General features: G+C 41.2%; 1 protein-coding gene across 3 annotated transcripts in view; it reads left to right on the forward strand.

The window, feature by feature from the left end:
- Positions 1-9,513, forward strand: part of uvrag (UV radiation resistance associated gene) — a 94,416-nt gene extending 84,903 nt beyond the window's left edge. For 2 of the 3 annotated variants that reach the window (XM_032533297.1, XM_032533298.1), the window contains one exon: positions 7,016-9,513. In XM_032533297.1, coding sequence (XP_032389188.1) covers positions 7,016-7,841 — 826 coding nt within the window. In that variant the 3' untranslated portion in view covers positions 7,842-9,513. Of the gene's footprint in view, positions 1-4,769; positions 4,837-7,015 lie in introns of all 3 variants that reach the window. The other variant, XR_004334611.1, reaches the window with a different exon arrangement.
- The last annotated feature ends 11,390 nt before the right edge of the window (positions 9,514-20,903 follow it).

The following is a 20,903-nucleotide window of genomic DNA, read 5'->3' on the forward strand; positions in this document are numbered from 1 at the left end:
CCCCCCCTCTTTAATGGGAAGTGGAAGGGCCCAAAGATAGATGAGATGAAAGAATGGGCCCGCTAAGCCTGAAGCTGTGTGTGCGTCTGCGTCTGCGTCTGCGTCTGCGCGCTTCCAAAGAAGTTTAGCAGTTTGACAGTGGTGTTCCACAACCATACACCTTGGGCGAATACGAGCCCATAGGGACAGGAACAAAAGCTGCCCTGTACCAACTCAGAAGTCATCAGCTGAAAATTAAGAAACTGTACTTTAGCTCAATGGGGTTGCATTGGATTAAATCTAAATTGGGAGCAATTAGCACAACGGTATAATTTAGACAAAAACAAGCATGATTGGAAAATACTGTCAAACTAAATCAGAAAAAAGGTGATCATATATATATATATATATATATATATGTGTGTGTGTGTGTATGTGTGTATATATATATATATATATATATATACTGTATATTATGCAGAGTTACATTCAGATACAATTTCATGCGTGGGACCCTGCTCATGAAATATGGATGTATAAAAAAGCTTCATGGCAGCTGCAGATAATTAGGTTATAGACTGTGAGAGAGAGAGAGAGACTAATCTGCTTCTTCCATCCCTCCTTGCCACCTCTTTCTTCCCTCCACGCATCCAAACAAGGATGATGTGATGAAGGATATGACCAAGGGCACTGTTTCCAGAACACATTTGGAAACCGTTCCTCCCTCCATATATAACTAATTCAGCATGCATCCAGTCTGCAGGGAGAGCCTTTTCCCAAGCGCCAAGACCGACACCATGGGAGCATAGCGGGTTCATCTTGGACATTTTATACAGAGTGGATGGAAAAGCTGAGTGCATGTAGGAATACAAAGGGTGCAAAATATGTTCAGTGGGCTATATGATGCTGGTCTGGTGAGCTGCTGATCATATCTTTATACATTTCCAAACAGTACTGTCTCAGAAACACATCATAACATGTCATGATATATACAGCCCAGCTCTGGTGAAAAATGGGCAGTATAGTATAGTTTTTTTGTTTTTAAATCTTGCTGAAGGATAAGAAACAGGGGAAATGGTGAATCTATAACCCGGAGGCAGACAGAGACAGTACCAGAAACCAATTCTTTACTCTGCAATCTGCTGAGATCAAAGCCAACACATTTAACATGCTGCCATTTGCCGCTGCACATCCGCTGAGGGCCTGGCAGAGGTTCACAGGGCCCTAATCCTGCTCCACTGCCTGGAAACAGGGCTACATACACGGGGGAGGCAAGGTGTGGTAGAGCTCCTGGCCTGGTAGATTCACCACTGCCACTGGAGGATGTGAACCTCCTCAAAGACCCCATAGTGTGTGAAAGGTAAGCAAAACCACGGTAGTCCCCCTGTATTGCATGATGTACACAAAGGGATGCAGTCATACAGCTGCTGGCTAAATTAAAGATGAAAGGATATAATCTAAAATTTATATACCTAACATAAACATTTGCAAGGTATATTAAGCCTGACTGGAGCCCTATGGATTTACCATACTTATCATAGGCGATGATCATTTGGAAGGATAAATCAAGGATATTTTCTTCTTCCTTGTTCATGTGATATGAACCACTTCCTCCTTTACCATTGGGAATATTTACATTTCGTTTTTTTTCCTCTTTAAACCATTTTTCTTACCAGCCAGGTTTTTAGTTAAATTTTTTAAAGGAAGCTAATATAACGTGATTTTTTTTTGGAAAATTCTTCAATGAATTTACACTGAAGATTGAATATATTTTTACCCTCCACAAAAAGTGTTGACAATACTGCTTTTTTTTTACAGATTATGTTAAAAAATAATCTTAATTTAAGACTGGTAGCAGAACAGAACGTCACTGTTCATGAAAAAGGATATGTTGTAATTACACTTCCGTTTTTGGTGCATAGAACACAGACCTGTGATGTGTTCTCGTCTGGACATTTTGTTACCTTTGGACAGAGCCAGGCTAGCTGTTTCCCTTCTTTTTCAATCTTCTTGTCTTTCCAGGCTAAGCTATGTGAAAAGCCTGTGAAATTTACAAAAGTGACTTTATTGTTATAAACCATGCATTTACAAACAACAATATTTCCTTTGTAATAGATGTAAGACATCCGTTAATGCACACCTGAGCGGTATGCAGTGTTGATATTGACAGCTTTTTGATTGACAATCTGTGGTGATTCCTGGTGTTCAAAGGTCAGACAGTCAATAAGTCCTGCAATGTTAAGACAAAAAGAAAACTTAGCTTCCACAACAGTGCATATCAAATTCTTAGTAATGTTTGCTCTTCTGGTTTCATGGGGATTCCCTTAAACCACATCAAAAAGCCAAATCTTATCTGCCATTGTTGGTTTTGGCCCAAAATCTTGGCTTCCTAGCAGGATTTGGATATGAACGAGGCATGTTGTGAAGCCTGTCGGGGGATTGGACATTGGAAAGGTCTGGCTTACTAAATTCCTGAGTTGGCCTGAAATATACCAGGTTTGACATCAGCAGTGGAAAGGAAGAGAGCGGACAAAAAGGAGTTAGCTTTTTCTGGCTTGGCATGCCAGGTTTTCTGCTTGATGATTTGGGCAGAGGTCTCTTAGCAGCATTTCCAGTGTGCAGTGAAGTTGTTGTAGTGAAATGCAGCAGGTTGGGGTACAGTGAGACTTGAGGCCTAACTCTAGGTGGAGGGAACCTATCACTGTAGAGCTGTGTCTCATATATTTTGAATGAGCAAAAGGCCTTTTTCCCCATCAGTATGATATACCAATATATTGTTATAAAATTTTAGACAGTGTTAGCTGCACAGAAAATTTGAAATCTGATTTCTATATTAGAAATCCCCATCCTTATTAATTGTGTACATAAATATGGATATAAACATTTATTTGAAGTATCTGCATGATTATTGTTGTATTGTTATTTTAAATTGGGTAGTTGTATCAGTAGTAATTGAAAGCAACAATTCTCAAAGCTCAAGCCATTAGATCAGAAAGTTGAAAATATAAAAGTAAACGAGTCCAGGAATGCTAGCGACATGCCCAATAAGATCATTACATGCACAATAACAACTTCTGGTGGACCGCAGTATCTTACCCTAAGGACATCAATCAAGGGATGCCTGGCAACAGATCAGCAGTGAATATTTATACCTATGTTTTTAACTAAACAAAGAGTCTATTGTCACACAAGCAGCTCTGTGTTGAGCTAAATGTTTACAATAACAATGCTGACATGCTAAGCCTGTATAATGTCTACCATGTTCACCACCTTAGTTACGCGTTTTAATGTGAGGCTAATGGAACTAAAATTGGTTTCTCAAGTATCCAAAGTATTGAACACATTTCTCATTTCAACTGATGATGGAGCTAGATTAAAAGTTGAGAGATAACCACACGTCATAACAGTTCATCCTGGGGGTCATAATTGTAATCACCAAATGTTGTGGCCTTGCATTAAACAGTTATTGAGACATTTTACTCACCAATGTTTTAAGAAATCGTCTTCTTGGAACTAGGAACAGCGCGTGCGATACTTTCACCCAGAAAACGCTCGTTCTTTTTGTCAGGAGTGTTTTAACAATGATATTTTTCCTAAACTTAGCTAGCCGTTTTGGTGCCTAAACTTAACTGTCAGTGTTGTGTGACGCTCTCCTTTCTGGCTAAACTCAACAACCATGGCCCCTGAAATTACCGTCATCTGGCAGTACCTGATCGCACCCTGTTTGTATCTATATCTATTACCAAAAAAGTAAGATGCCTCCTTTGGGAACCATGAACATACAGTAAGTCACACATCTAAGGGCAATTTATCCAATAGTTTTTGAGATATTTTAGTCTGAAACAAAACGGTGGACTAAGAGAAAAACAGAAATTGCCATCCCTAGAATTTTATTCCACCCCTTTAAAAAAGCACTTTAAGCACTACTTGTAAGAATGTTTCATGCAAGGCAAAGGACATTTCAATATGGGAACCGAGTAAGTGTTTAATAAGAATATGAAAAATCTCACGGAGAGCACCAAGAATGTCAACAAGAGAACATTGCATACTGTTAGCATGCAATGTACGTAGTTGGCCTGTATGAGTTACAGCTTTTCCAAACAACTTTGAGAAGTGTGTTGCAGCAGTTCTGTTTTCCCAGCAACCCTAATCAGCACACATGCTTACAGTGGCCGTACATGTGTAGCCTAATTTCCCACATTAAAAAACATGGCATTGATATAATAGTTAAAAACGTTTCAAGAAAAACATGTTATGACTGCCCAGGGGTTTGCTTGGCTGAAGTCCTTTACCGACACACCCAGTCTTCTCTGTTTCTTACTGCACAATTTGACACAAATAATAGCACAAATGTTGGCCAAACATAGAAACTGAGTGGAACAAAATAACACGGTCCACATACAAAATTCCTCATTCACACAAAACTTTATTGCCAGTGTCAATAATACATTTGCTATTGGTGTAGATGCTCGGCTAAAATCGGACCAAATGGGTTCTATTAGAGAGCCAGCAGGAGGGAGCAATGGAAGAAAATGGCTGATAATAATTAAAATCAAAGCCATGTAGTCAGCCGTTGCCATAAGGACATCAGTCAGTAAAGTTAAAAAACATAGTCACTTATTAGCTTCTTATAAATGATGCATGGAAATTTGAACTTTTTGCTTAGTACCAGTTGTCTCCAGTTTCCAAACCTGTATTTTGTTTCAAAGAGTCTCAATCACATTTTCCACTTCCTTAAATGATAATAGACTTCTCATGACATCTGTCTTTCTTCTTTTCTACCGAATCAGGTTTTGAAATTTTGGACTGGCTACCAAAGAGACCATGATGGTTTCATTTGGAAAGTTACAGACAAGTGTATGAGATGGCAAATCATTCATTCATTCTTTTTCATTTGAGTCTGTCCATAAATTAAGTGTTGAAGAGCACATTGTTTCCATTTTGCCCAAAATGCTTTGCTGCAGTGTTAACCATATGCTCGTTAGAGGGGCAAGTGAAAGCCAGTAGTATTAAATGATGTGTTTTGATGGACATGCGCTGCCAAGCAAAGCACAGTCCATCTCCTGTTCTGCCCACTTAATAGGAACACCCTCACAGGTTTAGGTCATTACCCTATTTTCTTAACCCTGATCTTGGTTGACCATCCAACATGTATACCTCCAAAATGTTATCCATCCAGTATTTACAGGTTGTTACCATAAGTGGTTACATACTGTAGCTTCATTTACACTATCCCAGGTGCTTTGAAGTTTGACGAGTTTTACTCTCAAAACTTTACAGGCTTCTCCACTCTTCTGAGCAAAGTGTCCTGCTTGTGAACCCTGTCAGGACCACCTTGGCAGGGTGCTGGCATGGGTCAAGGTCAGGCCTCTTTTTGCATGTGTTTGGTGGCAGAAATGTCCATCAGACTACAAGCTAGTACGCAAAATAAATGCATAAGTCTAGTGCCACTGATAAAGACAACTTTCCTGGTAAGTGCAAAGCGACAGGATAAATTTACAAGAACGTCTCTTATGGCTGCATGTCCAACTGAAAAAGCATAGCTTTGTCCTCATCTCGTAAACCAACATGTGAATCTCTAGAAAGCTCTAGATGGCCTGCTTCACCTTTGACCTCAACAGTACAGTCCTGGACTCCTGACATAGCGGAATTGCCACGGTAAGCAGAACGCTAAGCAGTCCAGTGATTTAGGCCTTGGCTATCACAATTTAAGTAGATTTATGGCTTCAGTACTGGGGCCAGGCAAGGTGTCCCTAGATCCCGAGCCTGTTATCTGTTATAGAAGTAAATGTCTGGCATACTTGGGTGGACGCCTGCTGCGCACTTCCAGGCATCAGAACATGTGTAGTCTCACAGGATGCACAAATGTTTTGTGAATGTTGTAAGTTGGAGTGATTTACAAAGAGCTGCAGCTGTCTTTTCTCCTGGACCGGGGGAAAGGATTTGAGTGCTTTTAGGTGGAGGGGTGCGAATGAGATCAATGAAGAACCAGGTCCAAATAGAGCCTGGGTGTCTCATTTGACCCTTCAGAATGTTCCAGTGTAACATGTTAACTGGAGAGATTGTTGCTAACTGTAAAAAAATCAAATACCGTTTTAGGCTGCGTTCAGACTAGATTAGGTGCTGTGGTGAAAACCACCCATTCATATGGGTAGTCCATTTAGGCCATGAAGGTGGTGCAGGGGGTGTCAAATAAACACAGCAGCCTGTGGCAAAAGTAACATCTTTTGGAGAAACGCAACAAGATGTCACGCTGCGATGGCCAACCTATTAACTGGCCATCAGACGTGACACAACACAAATGACACATGGAGTTAACCAAACACACACACACACACACACACACACACACACACAGACACACACACACACACACCACACCCCGTTTTGAGTTTTATCTTGTTTTTCTTCTTAACCCTTGTGCTGTCTTCTCGTCAAAATTGAAAATCAACACTTTTGTTGATGCATTATATTGATGTTTTTTACCTTTCTCTTATGTTTTTGTCCCTTTTTTCAAAGATTTTGACGCTTTTTTTTCAATGGTTGTCACTTTTTTGACATTTATCTTATTAACTTTAGTTTTACAGTTATTTTTGGAATTTATGTTCAATAAACCTAATTTATAGACAATTATACCTAATGTTTGAGTTAGAAAAGCAGAATTTAGGAATTATTTCGACTAAAATTAAAGGAATGTATGTTGATGGATAATCACAGACCGGAATATGTCAACTTTTACTCAATACTATTTCAAAACCAATTTTTTTTTCAAATGCTATAAAATTGAATAAGACACCCCAAAATTAATGAAAGTACAGATTTGTACTTGCCAAAGAGTGTTGTGTGGAATCAATCATGTTAATTTGGGTAATTACAATTGAGTGGTTTAAAAAGACCATTGATATAGGAAAACGGGTCAATTTGTCCTGAGGACAATATGAGGGGTTATTTAATACCGTGCTCAGGAACTGTTTGATTGTCATTGCTTTTATTTATGTCCTTGCTTACTTAGTGTCTTTCTCTTGGTTCCTCACAGTGACAGACACCAGGTCTCAAGCTCCATCCCAGTTCCGACTAAGTCTCAGCTTAGTGTGTCTGCTGCCTCAGAGACAGACTACCCCTGCCGAACCAGCTCCCCAGACCGAGGCCTTAGAAAAAGAGCGAGCTCGGAAGCCGACAAGTACAAGCCAACTCCTTCCCCCAGCCATAACACAGCTGTGGGTGAAGAGCAGCCCCCGGTTGGCCTGGCACCACCCTCGCCTTCACCTAAACACCTATCCTCCTCCCTTGATGCCGGCATGACCTCACTTAACCTGGCCAAGACTACGGAGTCCAACAAGGAGGGAGAGCAGAAGGAGGGCAAGGAGACAGCTGAGGAGGTGGAGAGACGCAGAAGCGTTGACAGAGACTTTGAGTTAGAAAAAGAAGAAGAGGCTGAGGTGCAACCGCCCACTGGCACCATTTCGCCCAACTCTTTTACAGTGCAGGACACTTGTGACGAAACTGTTCCAACTAGTCAGCACACAGGAGCCATGAATGGCTCGTTGGTACCAGCACAGACACCTGTTAGCCTGGTCCCAGAGGTGCGTTGCTCTGTGGAGCAAGCTGAGGAGATCATGGGCACAGAGGCCACAGGTTTAGGTTTGGGGTTGGGGATAGGGTTGGGGTTAGGGCTAGCAGAAGAGGCCCAGATGGAAGACTACCGCTGCATCCCTGTGGACCACGCAGTAGCTGTGGAGTGTGATGAACAGGTGCTGGGAGAGCTGGACGTCGCTGGCTTTGAGGAGTTCTCCAGACGCATCTATGCACTAAATGAGAACATGTCCAGCTTCCGCAGGCCGCGCAAGAACTCCGATAAGTGAGGAAGAGGACCTAAGGAGAGATGGAGACACAAAAAAACTTGCACAGGGGTTTGGACAAATACAGGGCAGGGACATGAGGACAAGGGTGGGGTACCCACTCCCTTATTGCAGCATCAAAAATCATCTGAGCTATTCTGGAATAATGACCAATTTGCACTTGTAGACAGTTCCATGGTAATCTTTTAAATGGAATACAGTTAAAAGTGCAAGTATCGGGACAGTAAGCATTTCTTTTACTTTTGATGCCAGCATTATTGTATTTTTTAACAATGGATGGCGCAATGAATAATCGTTCAGACATTTTTATTCACAAAATAATTTGGCCTCAGCGTTAACCATACCCTCATGAAGTCCTGTCAGTTATTGTAGTGTGTTGGTCCATAACAAGGGACCATTAATGTCAAATGGAAAACTGTACAGCATCACTCGTACTCTGTTATCAAACTCTTATTGCAATAAAAGCCCTTAACTCCTCCTACAAAACATATTTATCTCCTTTAAGATTCACATCCACACTCAGAGTGCAGCCTCAGAACATCGGTGTGTAAAGATATTTCAATGTAGCGGCTTTTTGTGAAATTTCATCAATTATAGAATCAGTAACAAACAATAGGCGCACACATCGAAAGGTTTTATCAACATTAATAATCTTCACTAAGGACGCTGTCCCAGTACTTGCAGCTATGAGTGTACAAATAAATGTTTAGACGCTCCCCGAGCCTTCATTCAGGGTGCATGGCAGTTGGTGTGTGCCGGAGGGAGGACGGGATGTGTATGTGTGTGCCGGGGCTTCACATTAGCATGCAACCACAGTCACACAATCACAGTTAGGTTTCAAGTAACCCCACCAATGACCTTTGGACGCGGTTTCACCACCACAAAGGGAGGTGGGAGCCGGAAGCAGTAGCCCAATCAGAGACTCCCTAACTGTGTCCCACGGCACCCCCCCTCAGCAGCTCAAACCAGCCGTCATTCACACGGAGTCAGGGTTCTCCTTCAGGTCTTTAGATGAGGATCAGGTGACAGGTTTGAGTGTACAGCACATGGCAGGGATACAGTGCAAATCTTTTTCTGTCCATCTCCGTGTTCTCTAGTTTTCTTGTTTTATTTTTTTTTGAATGTTAATAAACCCCATAATTATTAACATCAATGTTAATGTTACGGCCACTGACTCATATTCAGTAGACCAAAAATGAAATTTTGTGTTCTGTTGGAATGTCTCACTCAGGCTATACTTTAAGTGTTAATAGCAAGTGTCTCAAACCCATTGTCTGTGATTTTGTCCCATGTCTCTATGTTCTGAATGCTTCTTGCACTGGTATTCAATTATTGCGTTATTTATGTCTCAACGATTTGTTTTGAAGAAAATCAATATTTAGTTTTATGTTACCCACTCACATGGGATGTCGCTAATTAATAATGTCAAATGTTAAACTGATATAACCAGTGTCTGCCCCTCAGTAAAAAGATGGACTCTCCACCGGCTGCCCACTTTGTATTTCAAATGCAGTACCGTGGTGGCTGACTGTTTAGAAGTATTGTATTTAAAACTAAAAGAAGAACCATGTTAAATCATTTCCATAAAATGCTATACAGTTCAGTAAGTGACCATGTACAGATACTTTTGTATGGAGGGTTTCTTTTGTTATTAAAGACTTGCAGTCCAATGGCATGGATGTACTAGTGGTGTGCAATATTGCAGAATTTGTATTTATTTAGCAAGAAAGACAAGAACAGCTGAGGTTTATGGGAATATTTGTAATACATTTGCAGGTTCCAGGTCATAAAGCAAAGCACTGCACAAATACAATGTTTGACCTGATGATGGCGTAGAGGAAAAGTCAAGGGATCCCAATATTTATTACAGCTCAATCGATACATCATTTGGTTTTATGAATAGTGAGACAATAGTCATAATATGTACCTGTACAACAGAATGACTTAAATCCCATAAAAATGTCATCCAATGTCTTTTTTTCCCGTATCTAACACTCGGAAACCTAAATATATCTAGTCTTCTATCATAGAAGACCAGAAGCAGAAAAAAAAACTTTCATGACACAAAGTTTGATAGCTACTTTTTGTCCATGGATTATATTAATTTCTCGACTGTTCTGTTTCAGCTTTACTCCCTGAACCAATAAACCAGTGGACCTTTTCCAGGCAGACTTGTTGACTTCTTATAGCAGGAACAATAATGCCATGCTAATGCCATTAATGATTGCTCTATTCCATGAAGGCGTTCAGCACATTACCCGGGCCCTGGATCTAACACAGCTCAGTGGGAAGAAGCCGTTATGAATGTTTGTTTAATAATTCATCATTAACAGCACCTGTGTTTATTAAATCCAAATGGCTCTTGTGTAAAAGGCCCATAACAGTGTAAGGACGAGCACAGTACCGACAAGAGGTCTTACTAGGGAAAATTAGTGCAAAAACCTGCGTTGGTTGGACCAAGGTTCCCTAACTGCAGTGCACGCAGTGCTGGCACATGAACTGCCGATATGTCAATCTTCTTCGCCATACCCGATATGTTTATGTATATGTACAGTCTGTATTTCATCAGAGTCCAAGACGGGGGGAGGATTTCAGGAACATCCTTCTTGGAACTGCCTGAAGCACATTTATCAGGCAGGTACAGCTCTTGATATTTATCATGTTAACATGTTATTTTTGGTGCTGTTTTTAATGTATGGATACCCTGTACGGCGTCCTGGAGGGCTGAGAAAGGCGCCTTTAAATAAAATGTGTTATTATTATTATTATTATTATTATTATTATACTGTATGTTTATCTGGCACATCTGATTATACATTTTACAGCTCAGTTTAATTCTTTTTCTGCTTCTTTAATTAGATTTTAGAGACAGGCTGCACCCCTGCTTCTTATTATTGGGAACAGAGACAAAGCTCTTCTGTCTATAATTAATCATTTGTATTAAGCCACAATCTAAGATGAGTAATTGTAGTGCGTTTTTTTTGTATTGTGGCCAGTTCCATCATTTGTTTTATTAATTTGACTAGATGAAACTTTAATGATCCTTATGGAGCTCAACAGCGTGCTTCCGGAAGTAAAAATCCCATTCATATTTTCTCCCTAAGGATCGATTATTGGCCATAATGTCTAATCCATCTGAGGCAGACTTACCACGAGCTACGAGGTTGTGAAACGAAGGTTTATGCTCCTGTAGAAGCCAGAAGTCTGCATGAAATCAACCGTGTTGTAAAGCTATAGTGTGAAACTATTTTTATAATAATGAACTTCTGTTACATTCAAGCAAATGCCAAATAAAGTAAAATAATTAGGACTATCAGCTCCACACAGCTCTTTTTGTATTTCTCAGCATGGCTATGTTTACCAAATGGTGTCATCTGGCGACTTTTGCGTGGAGCAGCAACGTTCAGCTTTAGAGACGAAGAGGACCAATTACAAGATAATTCCCTCTTCTGTAGAGTCCATCGGGTTTAGTGCTCGATCACCAAAGGCTTACGTCACGTGATTGCTCCGACAGGGGTACATATCCTTGACGTTCCACTTCCGGGATTGCCCCGGTGCCGCAGGAAATTCCGTATGTTCGCCAAGGTCCGTTTCCTTCCGTACCCCCAGACGACTAGCAAGTCAACGATCCTTTTGGTACCCAGCGCTGTTTTCAAAATGTTCTTTTTTTACCCAATCAAATGTTTTATGGTCACGATTCATCCCGGAGCTGGTTGGCTTGGTTCCAGGCTTAAAAATCTTTTCATAAGCATTTAATTAAAAAGTCAATGGAGATACTGAACGGGGAAAATCACTTCTGGATCCAGAAGGCGGTCCCAGTGGAGCTCTATAGGGAAACTGATTTATTTCAGCTTCATAACATCACAACATAGTTTTGCTTTGAACTAAGTGGAGTGGTTTCAGTCCGCTGGCCAGAACGGGTTACAGCTCGTTCCGTTAGTTGAGCCTGTTAAATGTGAGCACCGTGGACCTTACATGCTGTATGTACCCATGTGGCTGCAAATTGGTTAAATATGTTTAGCCTTACTGTACCTCCAGCACTTGAAGTAAGCCCTTTCTTAATGAAATAAGCCCTTCTGCATTTCTTTACCTCATTATGCACTTGTCTGAGTAAAATGCAACCTTTCGGGTGGTATTACCGTGTCACTGTGCTCTCGGGCCTCCAGGTAGTGTGTCAATTTGTTCACATTAAGCACCGGAAAGCTGTAACTTAAAGCATTTGAAGTATACAGTGTGCTTGTAATTTACATCTCTCGGTGGTTTCAGGCAGATTATGGTTGGCTACTATCAATATATGTTAGCCCATTACTCATGGCTGTAAAGCTTTCTCTTTTAGAATCACCTGTTGGACTTTTCATAGTTGTTCCCATTAGAAATTTTAGTAGTGCAGATGGTTGTCGACTGTGCTTTACTTTCTGTTTCCAGACACACATTTCACATAGAGCGGTTCCCTGCTCTTATAAGCTCCTTGTGTCACTCACAGCTAAGCCCCTACAGGTGTCTGAAGGCCTCAACGCTCGGACTCCTGGAAATCACATTTCTTCCAGCCAACGGACCACGGGGCAGTTGTGCCATCATGGAAGGCTGTACACGTATAGCATGTGAGTGCATGTGGCTTTAGACAGGTGCACGGCTTACAACTTTGATAGTTTGCAGGTTATTATTGTAGTTTAAAGTTTATGAGAACAAGAACCGAGGCTCTGAGAGTGAGAGTAAGCAGGCCTATTTCCTTACTCACAAAGCCATCTTCATATTTTTGAGTGCTCAGTTTAAAGAGTTGAGCATTGGTGCAGTGTATAGTCTGCTGTACTGTTCATCATCACAGGCACCTCACAAAATACACACCAGCAAAACCAGCACTACCGGCTGTCTAAGCCCGGGACTCTGGCCTTTACACCACTGTGTGGGTGTGTGTGTGTGTACGTGACAGTAATGAATGGACCCTAACTCTCTTTCTTTAGCCCCACTGCAGTGTCCTTATTAACCCAGATTATTGTTATTTTAATAGTCACTGGATGGGATATAACCAGAGTGTGATTTTCCTGGGGGGGGATGCGTTGGATGACCCCCTTTCTGGTCTACATATCCCTGCTTCTGATGAATTATTTTATCCCCTGTGGGGACAATAGAGAGTCTGGCTATCACCAGACCAAGCCAAGCTCAGTAGATTTGAGATTGAGGGTTGGTCTGGGGAGTCTGCTCTGTAATGCCAAAAACCAAAAACCCAAATGTTAAATTTAGGAAAAAGATTGTGGTTTGGATTAAGACATTCCCGAAGAACGAACAAGTGTTTCCTGGGTGAAGGTATTTAGTTTTTGCCGCAAAGGGACCTCTTCTCTCCGGCTTAAAGTGCAGTTTTTTCCATTGAATATTGAAGTGCGTATTTAAGTGTTTTGGCATGCCTGGCCGATTGGCCCCATATCCATGGTACTGAAAAGGGGATTTAATTCTTGCATGTTTGGTTTTGTTGTACATGATCAAAAAACATCCCCCCCCCCATCTGCTTTTTTCACAAAGTGTACCCTGAATGTAACAATGCAATGTAAATCAGTTAAAAATCAATATATAAATGTGTAAAGATGACAACCGGTAGAGAGAATGGTCTAGGGCGTAAGTATTTTTGTTTACATTTATTTGACTTCTGATGTCGCTACGTCTTCTTAGTTTAGTTTCTTTAATTACATTTTTTCTATGCCTATAGTTATTTTGATGCAGGATTTGTTTTATAAACCAAATTAGTCATTTTTTTATTTCATTTTTGTGATAAAATGCATTTTCAAGGACACAGCTTTTGTTTTGCACAGTTTATATAAATAAAGTAATGTTTTTCAGTCTTAGTATTGTCGTATTGTGAACTTAAACATTGTGAACTGTGAGTTGGGGATATTTTTACATCCGTAGTCACTGGCTAAATTGTCAAATCCAACTGATCCCGATGAGGGTCCTGTAATAGAGTAGAATCCATCTCAGCATGCATCTTAATTACCGTAGGATCAATAGTGTGCACAGGGAGCAGAATGCGCTCCATCAGCACCTTATTCATACAGCAGCCATATCGTCTGACACCATCAGTCCCAGGTGGGCAGTCATTCGCCGAACCCTTGTCATTCTTAGGTCTCAGTGAAACTCTAGACCCTTTTCAGTGCCTGGTCTCCGTCATCATGCAGCAGATCCATTGTCATTATGACTGTGGGTGTCACTCATGCGCTGTAATCCTGTCATTGCCACATGTCTGGCATAACAACATGTACTGTACATTTATTTTTGGAAATCTGTAAACAAGTGGAAGACAGATAAATCAAGAGTTGGCTGCCTTACAGTATATTGTGTGGATCAATGACTAACGTGCCTCTGTTGGGAATAACACCAGAGTGGGAGGAGAAACTACATATAAGTGCAAATTCCTCATTTCAGTCACTTCTAACTTGTTTGTTTTATCCCTTGTGTTGTCTTCACTTTCGTTACTCTGTCGTATCCCTCGGTTCAAACTGACCCGTGACTTATTTGGGGTTTTAAAAACAATTCTGAAATAAAATTTTACTTCATTAACAAATATTGTCTTTCAAACAATTGAGATAACATATATGTTTAAGGAATGCAATCAGTCTCTACTAGAACACAATTAAAAATGGGACTGTGATTCGTTTTTTGTCAAAAGGTTAAAAATCCACTATGTGGTCATTCTTATCTTGGAAAAAACACAAGAGGTCATATCCAGAATAATTTCTGAATTGAGTCAGGAATACACGTTTATCACAGAAAATAAGGTAAGGCTGTTGATTTTCAGGTAGAACATTTTTTTACCATTTTTCTTCTTGCAAAAATTTGAAATGGGTCAATTTGACCCAAATACCATACCAGGGTTAAGCAGATCACTGCAACAAAGTAGGATTAGATTGATATCACATCTGTGCGTTGAAAATGGACTGTGTAACTTTTGGAGAAAAAGATTAACATTCCTCATCTTAGAAATGAAACCGTGAATTCAAGAGAAATACATGTGCCCTTGTTCAGTTTATTACTCCCAGGGGTTTTGAGAGACAGCCTGCGTGGTCTGGTGTGACGAGGGCTTTATGCTGACTTATGTCAGAAAGATATTGCTGTATGACTGACGCTGAGTAATGACTCTTCTCTACTTGTGCTACTGTTACACTATGTTTTAGCATGGGCCATTATACTGGAATTGTCCATTTTGGCCACCGCAAAAGTTACATAGGCTTGCTTAAAATATGAAGCTGGAGCCAGGAGATAGTTTAGCTACTAAAAGGGCCTACCAGCACTAACGCTCAATTTAAGCTACAAGTTGTTGTTTTTTTATAATTCATACATTTAACCTTAGTTTATAAACTAAAGTTGCTGTTTTATTGGAGGTTATGGACTTCTATAAATGTTTTGGTCGGCGCAGTGATTTCTTGGAGTCTTGATGCCGGGATGTTGTCAGTTGTCATTTTTAATCCAGTAGTGTCGTCTAGTTTATTGTAGTGGGTATACTACAGTAGTCTCTTGTTTTTTCAGTTTGCTGTCACATTATTGCAAAAAGCAAATAGCTGAAGTGAAAGTTATGTCACAAAACTATGTTGTTACACATCATTGCACATTTTTAGCTGGGTCTATGGAAATTCTGTAGGGTTTTTTGTAGGTATATGTGTAACATATAGACTACACCACTGGATTAAACAAACAAGATATACAGTATGTTTTACCTTTGGACAGAGCCAGGCTAGCTGTTTGCCCCTTTTTCCAGTCTGTATGCTAAGCTAATGGCTAACCATCTTCTGGCTGTTGCTTCATATTTGATGCACTAATATGGGAGTGGTATCAATCTTCCCATCTACCTCTCGGTAAGAAAGCAAATAAGATAATATCCCAAACTATTCTTTTGACTCTGCACACAGTATTCAGGATATTAGCAACGTTGCATGCATCACACCCCCCCCAACGTCTCTTTATGCCCCACGTTCACATCCCGTCACAGGACAAGGGGAAGGCAGGAGTCAGGATCAGTCTTGGCAAGTGTTCAACTCTGTTCCTTAAAGTCAACACAAAGACCTGAAGTACTTTCTCATTCATTAGCGAGTTGAGACCTCATTCTACGACTATAACTCTTTATAGCTGGATTATAGTCATGATACAGGGATCGGGGGACTGCGTTAGAAGTGCAAGGGGAGGCGCAGCAGCTCTGGTGTCCTGTCTGAGAGCTCAGACCAGGCCCTGGTGGATCCCCTCACCTTGACCCGTCCTGGTCCTGGACTTGGCTGGTCAACATTGGCTCAGCTGTTAAAACCATCTCTGAAACCTCTCCCAATGTTTTTCAGCAGTAAAACCTCGCTCTTCTCTTCCACTCTCTGTCTTTTCCTCTTTATTTCAACGCGTGCCTCAACCTTTCCCAGCCATTCAGCAAACTCAGACTTTTATGGAGCTGACTTATTCTCCCCACATGCTCCAGTTGCAAAGCCTAATGAAATGCAGCGGTGTCCAGCTGAATATCAATATTGGGACTGGAGTGCTGTGAGTGCAGAATTCTGGGTAAAAAGTAATGTCACAGTGATCATGACGGCTTTATTATGGGCCGTGAAATTAAAACCGATTGCTGAGGACTGATGTCATTGTGCTGATACGAGGATTGCCGGGTGAATTCGTGCTTGAAGACATGGTGGTTTGCTATAATTATCTTTAGAAAGTTTGAATGACGTAACTGACACCTGACATACAGAGAAGAGAGGAATACTCCCCAAACACACAATAGGCATTAACAATCCCCCTACAGCTAACAATAGGAAACAATATGAAAAGGCATATCACAGCACAGAGGGAAAGATTTAGTTTTTGCCAGATGATCATTTTGCTTTTGTGCTGTACGTGGTGTACATGTTTTGAAGTAGATGTACTTTCATGGATAACATCATGTTTTCTCCTCTCTTATTTCTGGGAAGGATTCCCGTTCTCTGTTTGCCTTTGAGGTACTGTCGTGCATTGATTCATGGTCCTGATCTCGTGACTAATGCACTGGCTGAGCATCAGTCTGCACCATCAATGGTGTCCTGCTGAGCTTTTACTAGGATTACATACCAGTGCATGGCAGCTGATGAGAGGAACTAAGAATAGAAAAATAAATACTTTACTTTTTCTGACCAAGTCCCACCACACCCATGTCTGCTGTCCTCTTTGTAATCTCGGAACACATCGGCTATCTGTCTAATGGCGGTTTAGTTTTGGGTGCAACGGACGATATGTCGGGGGTTCAAGTGTCGCCAGTGGATATCAAGATAACAGATGGCAACTTGATGTGCACGAATTGAGTTGGAGTTGAGAAACAATGTCTACGACCAGATTGTTTCCAGTTTACACTCAGTTTACAGTTAAGGGTGGCCTCTAGCTCATCCAGTAAGAGCGTGTGCCCCATGCAGGCTGAGTCCCTTTGCAGCGGCCCGGGTATGAATCCAACCTGCGGCCCTTTGCTGCATGTCATCCCCATCTCTCTCCCACCTTTCCTCTATCCACTGTCACTCTGAAATAAAGGGAAAAAAAGTTTACCGCAGTAGCCTAATCCCACAGCCCTGGCCAATAGGACTACTTACCCACAATAACTTCATTATGGGCTACATCTGCTGGAGATCCTCGTCAACAGGCCTACTGCATGTCCCCAGTGTGAACCTCAGCACCTTTATGAGATTACTATACTTTGAATGTTCTTTTTTGTTTGTGAAGGGAGCTTGGGTTTCATGAAAGGCACTTTAAATACAATGTATTATTATTGTTATTGTTGTTATTATTATTATTATTATTTTTATTACTGTACACTTTTTGATGAATAATATTCTAAATAAACTTACTGCTTCGTAAAGTGCTCATATTATGCTTTTATGCTTTTTTCTGTACATTATAGGTTAACAAAGTGAAAAAGCCCAAAGTCCCCCCCCCCCCAAGGCACTTACCATCTCCAACAAAAAACACTGTTCACAAACTGCTCCAAACAGCTCTATTGTAGTCCAGCCTTTACCTCAGAGACGAACCAACGTCACTTTGTAACAAGTTATAATGCTCGCCTAGCTGCTAGCATGGCACGCCTATATCGCTTCTGACTGGCTAGTAGTCCTTACCTAGGTACTGTAGGGCACGCCTCATACTCTGCTTCGACTGGCTAGTAGTCCTTACCTGGTACTGTCAGGGCACGCCCTCCTACTCTGCTTCTGATGGCTAGTAGTTTAACTAGGTACTGTCAGGACACGCCCTCATACTCTGCTTCTGATGGCTAGTAGTCCTTACCTAGGTACTGTCAGGACACGCCTCATACTCTGCTTCTGACTGGCTAGTAGTCACTAGGTACTGTCAGGACACGCCCTCATACTCTGCTTCGACTGGATAGTAGTCCTTACCTAGCTACTGTGCATGTGCGACTCCCAACAAAGATGGAATAGAAGAGTGATGCCTCACTCTGTAGCTGAAAAAGAGAGCTCAACACACAGGGTGAAAAGAGGAGCTGCAGCAATGTTCAGTACAACAAAAACATGTAAACCTCTTTCTGATATAACCTCTAAACACTTTAAGTGAACTCTTCTCCTTCAATAAGCATGTATCCAAACATCAAGTAGTACTTTGGCGATCCCTGTGTACTGATCATTTTTCTCGAGGTGATTGATAGAGAGCAGAGTCAGAATCTGAATCAGACTTTATTCACCAAGTTTTGGTGACAGACCCCAAGCACAGGCATCTGGCCAAAATATAGCCGCAGCAGCATCCGTCCGGACGTCTGTGGTCCTCCCCGGAGATACGGCCCGCCACAAACCTTTCCCCCGGTGCTGAAAACATCTGAGAGGGCAACTTGACATGTGAAATATATTGGGATATTGTGGTTTTAGCTGCTGGCTAATGTTAGCCAGCTGGCTCACTAACCGGTCAGCTACGGCCACATATAAAATCAAAGTCATTATGTGGGAAACACTGCAGTTATTTCATTAGAATGACATGACATGAGTTAATGTTACTAAACGTCACGTGAATACAACTTTAATACTCTAACTCATCCAAAAAACGGCTAGATTTTAATCGGCAATATGAAAATAAAGAAAAAAACCATGAACCCCCGCAACTTCACGACATCATCAAAAGTCCCTGTTTACATCCTTGGTTTTCACTAAGAGACTTCTAGTGGAAGAAAATGACATCTTGTAAGATTTATTGCCGAATAGTCAATAACAGTTATGTAATAATAGTTTAACCTCTTCAGGCCTTAAGTAAGAGGACCTAAGAAGCCACTACAACTTATGATAAGGGGTTAGATGTTGATATTGGTTCAATTTAAAAAGTCACAAGTCCAAATAGCACAATGTTTTCTTGTATTACTAGGCAAAGGCAACGGATTATTTTAGAATATTTGGTTTATTGTCAAACCCACACTTGACCACCAAAGGTCAGATTCTACTACCCTGAAAATCCAGAGTTCTCGCAAGAGCACAATTTGAATTTGCTCAGTGAGTTACTCTGGTATCGAGTAATGCTGCTCATTAACTATACTCTTGTAGACGTGCTGCACCAATCACATCGGTGTATCTGATATAGGCGGGGCCAGAAGAGAGATGCACCAATCACATCGGTGTATCTGATGTAGGCGGGGCCAGAGACGAGCTAAATAGATGAAGACAGTTTAATCTAGCAGTTAGCTCCGCTGGTAGCTTAGCGTAAGGGGCTCTGGACATGTCACCCCATGTGTTGTTGTGATTGGTTGTAGTGTTATCCATTTGCGTACAGTGAGACGTTCAAATGCACGCTTGGTGCCACCACTCGAGATGGTCCACTTTCATTACTCGACGCCCGACCCTTTATCTGTTGGATTTGGGTCTGGATATCCAGGCTAAATTTCTTAGGGTCAGACAGTTATTCAACTTTACAGACTTTACAGACAAACACAAGTCACACACAGGTCACATTGTCATTTTTACTGCATCTGTGTGTCTCCTTTGGGACAGTGCACGTTTGTGTTACTTTACAGTAGAAGCTGTATTAATAACAGATGTTGTTTGGATATGAATCAGCAGCATATGTTGTTGAAAAGTAACACAAATGTGTGTTGTCTGCCAGGAATGAAAATATACCGGTCTACTTTTAAACACTATACTGTTGTATGATGAGCCTCGTCCTGTTTCACAGAATCCGTAATGGAAAACATGTTCCAACAATCTGAGGAATACACAGACTTTGTATACTTGGTGCGCTCTTATCTAGCTTTAAGCAATAGCTTCTGCATTGTGTAACTTAACTTATAATAAGTTCACTTCGTATTATTTGAGATTGTTCCATCCCAAGTGTGCTGCAAATTAAATTGATCCTGCATGGGAAAGAAGATTCAGTTTGGACTCAAACCAAGACCAAAGCCACATCCTAGCTGTGCTCATCTGTTAATGGGACACACATGGCCACTGTCACTGATAATCACTAAAATACCCGCATTTTATGGGGAAATCTTCAAGGTTGTTAAACTGACTCGATGTTCTCTTCACTAATTACCTTGTCATGATGTGCGTAATTTACTCATCTTGTACATCACAGGTGCTTCCAGGTCTTTAGATCCCAGCAGCAATTACACACATCTGATGCTCATTGTCTCTCAGAGGGGCCAGATCGACAAAGGAGTGAGAGGAAGTGAAAAAAAAAGGGAGAGGAATGAAATGTGTGTGTTGTGCATGTGTGTGTGAAGGAGAGCCACTTGAGTGCTAAGTAGCGGAAGTGAGATTTCCTGGGAGGGACCAAGCACCCTTTTCTAGAAATCCACCCAGCCAGTTGGACACTCTTGCCTGAAGATTTACTAAAGCCTCCTGGCTGCAGTGGAGAATAAAAGCTTTTTTGTGTGAAAAGAGAAGAATGTCTTCCTGGCTGCACTGACTTCGATACGCCTGGAAACAGTGACTGATTTGCCCAGAACAGAGCCTGGTTCTTTTCTTCCTGTCTGCTCTATGCCAACTTGCATACGCATTCTCACCTCTCAAATAGGAAATCCGTGTTCATTGGCAGTGTTACCCGGCCACCACTTCCCAAAGCTGAGCGCTGGTTTAAGATGTGTATCTGGTG

The sequence above is a fragment of the Etheostoma spectabile genome, chromosome 13, assembly GCF_008692095.1.
Source record: "Etheostoma spectabile isolate EspeVRDwgs_2016 chromosome 13, UIUC_Espe_1.0, whole genome shotgun sequence".
NCBI classification, from domain to species: Eukaryota; Metazoa; Chordata; class Actinopteri; order Perciformes; family Percidae; genus Etheostoma; species Etheostoma spectabile.